General features: G+C 49.4%; 1 protein-coding gene across 1 annotated transcript; it reads left to right on the top strand.

Moving 5' to 3' along the window:
* Positions 1-752: 752 nt before the first annotated feature.
* On the top strand, positions 753-1,725 carry LOC122541880 (histone H2A-beta, sperm-like). The gene has a single exon (XM_043679044.1). It carries the CDS (start codon positions 753-755, stop codon positions 1,143-1,145), a length of 393 nt encoding a protein of 130 aa, XP_043534979.1. The 3' UTR covers positions 1,146-1,725.
* The last annotated feature ends 743 nt before the right edge of the window (positions 1,726-2,468 follow it).

Genomic DNA, 2,468 nt, shown 5'->3' with positions numbered 1-2,468 from the left:
TTATGATTTACTTTACATTTCCAATGCTCGAGTTTGAGCCGAATTTTCGGAATGCAAAATAAAGCTCCCTGCTGTGAGAGACTTTCAAAGTGAACCGAGAGAACACCAACACAGTACCCGACTGAAACGTGGAGCTTTTGCTGAATCTGATCGAGAGCGATAAGGGAGGACAGCTTTAAAAGATTGTCTTAAAAAACGTGTTTGACTTTGATGCTGAGCCGGAAGAATGTTGTATGCTGCTTCATCAGCATATCGGGGTGGTATTAAAATGTGCAAAGAAAAGACAGGTTGCAGACTGCAGTGTTTGGCCTGTTTTGTTTCAGCTTCTCAAGGTTTAGAAAATAACCCATTCTCAAGATCAGAAATGGACAGATGCAGATTGGCAAATGAGGGAGAGTAAGACCGTGTGAAGTACACATTTGTAAACTAAAAGTAAATTATCATGTATATTAATGTTTTTTGAACTTTACTCAGTTTTTTGTACTTCAGGTTTCAGGGAAAACATACTCCTTTGCTTGGAATTTGGCGGGATTTTCAAATTGGAAAGAAAGCGGTTGATGATTTGCCGCCTGTCGTTGCCGCCCTCCTCTCCGGATTGGGGAATGAAGCAGATTTGATTCAGGATTGTAACAACATTAGGAGGGGCTGACCAATCAGAAATGGTCGCCCCACCATTCCTCCCGAAGGTATAAGAGACCGTAATGTGGGCGGAGTGCACCATTCTCTCTGAAAGTGTTTGAGAGATTGTGATCATGACTGGAAGAGGAGGAAAGGGCAGTGGGAAAGCTCGCTCCAAAGCGAAGTCTCGGTCGTCTCGGGCTGGCCTGCAGTTCCCGGTGGGCCGTGTTCACAGGCTCATGAGAAAGGGTAACTATGCTGAACGCGTGGGTGCCGGAGCGCCGTTCTATCTGGCTGCGGTGCTGGAGTATCTGACGGCTGAAATCCTGGAGCTGGCCGGCAACGCGGCCCGGGACAACAAGAAGACCCGCATCATCCCCAGGCACCTGCAGCTGGCCGTGCGCAACGACGAGGAGCTCAACAAGCTGCTGGGAGGGGTGACCATCGCTCAGGGCGGGGTGCTGCCTAATATCCAGGCCGTGCTGCTGCCCAAGAAATCCGCCGCTGGGGGCGCCGCTAAAAAGTGAAGAGAGTGTTCTTGAATCTGACAAACCAAAGGCTCTTTTAAGAGCCACTCACAACATCTGTGAAAGGAGTTAAACACTCCCATCTGTCGGATTGAATTACCTTCATTTAATTGATATCGATGTCAGTCCCTGCCTTTTTCGATACTGTACTGTCACTGTGTGTGTGATCTAATGTGAAGCCTTTCCTCATGGGTGTTCACCGTTTGAGCCGTAGCACAAGGACCGTGAAAAGTTCATCAGAAAAGGCTTTTGCCTGAAACATCGATTTTCCTGCTTCTCGGATGCTGCCTGAACTGCTGGACTTTGCAAGCACCACTCTAATCTCCAGCATTTGCAATACCTATCTCCGCCGAATAGAAGTGTCCTATCTTTGAATTCCATGGATAGATTCATTTTACAGTCACATTTCCAAACACCAAGGGTGTTGTTTGATTGCACAGTGCTCTGAATGACACTTTCTGCTGTCGTTTCGAAGCTTTCAAAATGAACTGAGATCAAACCAGGACAGTTGCCTCACTGCACGGGTCAGTCAAATAGCACAGAAACAGATCCTTCTGTCCAACCAGTCCATACCCAATATAATTCTGGATCAGTGGTGCTGGAAGAGCACAGCAATTCAGGCAGCATCCGAGGACAGGCAAAATCGACGTTTCGGGCAAAAGCCCTTCATCAGGTATAAAGGCAGAGAGACTGAAGCGTGGAGAGATAAGCTAGAGGAGGTGGGGACAGAGTAGCATAGAGTACAATAGGTCAGTGGGGAAGGAGATGAAAGTGATAGGTCAGGGAGGAGAGGGTGGAGTGGAGAGGTGAAAAAGGAGCTGGGCAGGTCGGACAAGTCAGGGGATCGTGTTGCTGGAGGTTAGAAACTAGGATGGGGTGGGGGAAGGGGAAATGAGGAAACTGTTGAAATCCATATTGATGCCCTGGGGTTGAAGTGTTCCGAGGCGGAAGATGAGGCGTTCTTCCTCCAGGCGTCTGGTGGTGAGGGAGCGGCGGTGGAGGAGGCCCAGCACCTCCATATCCTCGGTAGAGTGGGAGGGGGAGTTGAAATGTTGAGCCACGGGGCGATTTGGTTGATTGGTGCGGGTGTCTCGGAGATGTTCCCTAAAGCGCTCTGCTAGGAGGCGCCCAGTCTCCCCAATGTAGAGGAGACCGCATCGGGAGCAACGGATAAAATAAATGATATTAGTGGATGTGCAGGTAAAACTTTGATGGATGGGGAAGGCTCCTTTGGGCCTTGGATAGAGGTGAGGGTGGAGGTGTGGGCGCAGGTTTTACAGTTCCTGCGGTGGCAGGGGAAAGAGCCAGGATGGGAGGGTGGGT

This window comes from Chiloscyllium plagiosum, chromosome 38 (assembly GCF_004010195.1).
Source record: "Chiloscyllium plagiosum isolate BGI_BamShark_2017 chromosome 38, ASM401019v2, whole genome shotgun sequence".
In the NCBI taxonomy this organism is placed as follows: domain Eukaryota; kingdom Metazoa; phylum Chordata; class Chondrichthyes; order Orectolobiformes; family Hemiscylliidae; genus Chiloscyllium; species Chiloscyllium plagiosum.
Note: the sequence above shows the minus strand (reverse complement) of the source record. Positions and strands in the feature narration are given on the sequence as shown.

Bases quoted from the DNA above. Each gene is read 5' to 3' on its own strand.
- LOC122541880 (XM_043679044.1), top strand. From the start codon at position 753: ATGACTGGAAGAGGAGGAAAGGGCAGTGGGAAAGCTCGCTCCAAAGCG.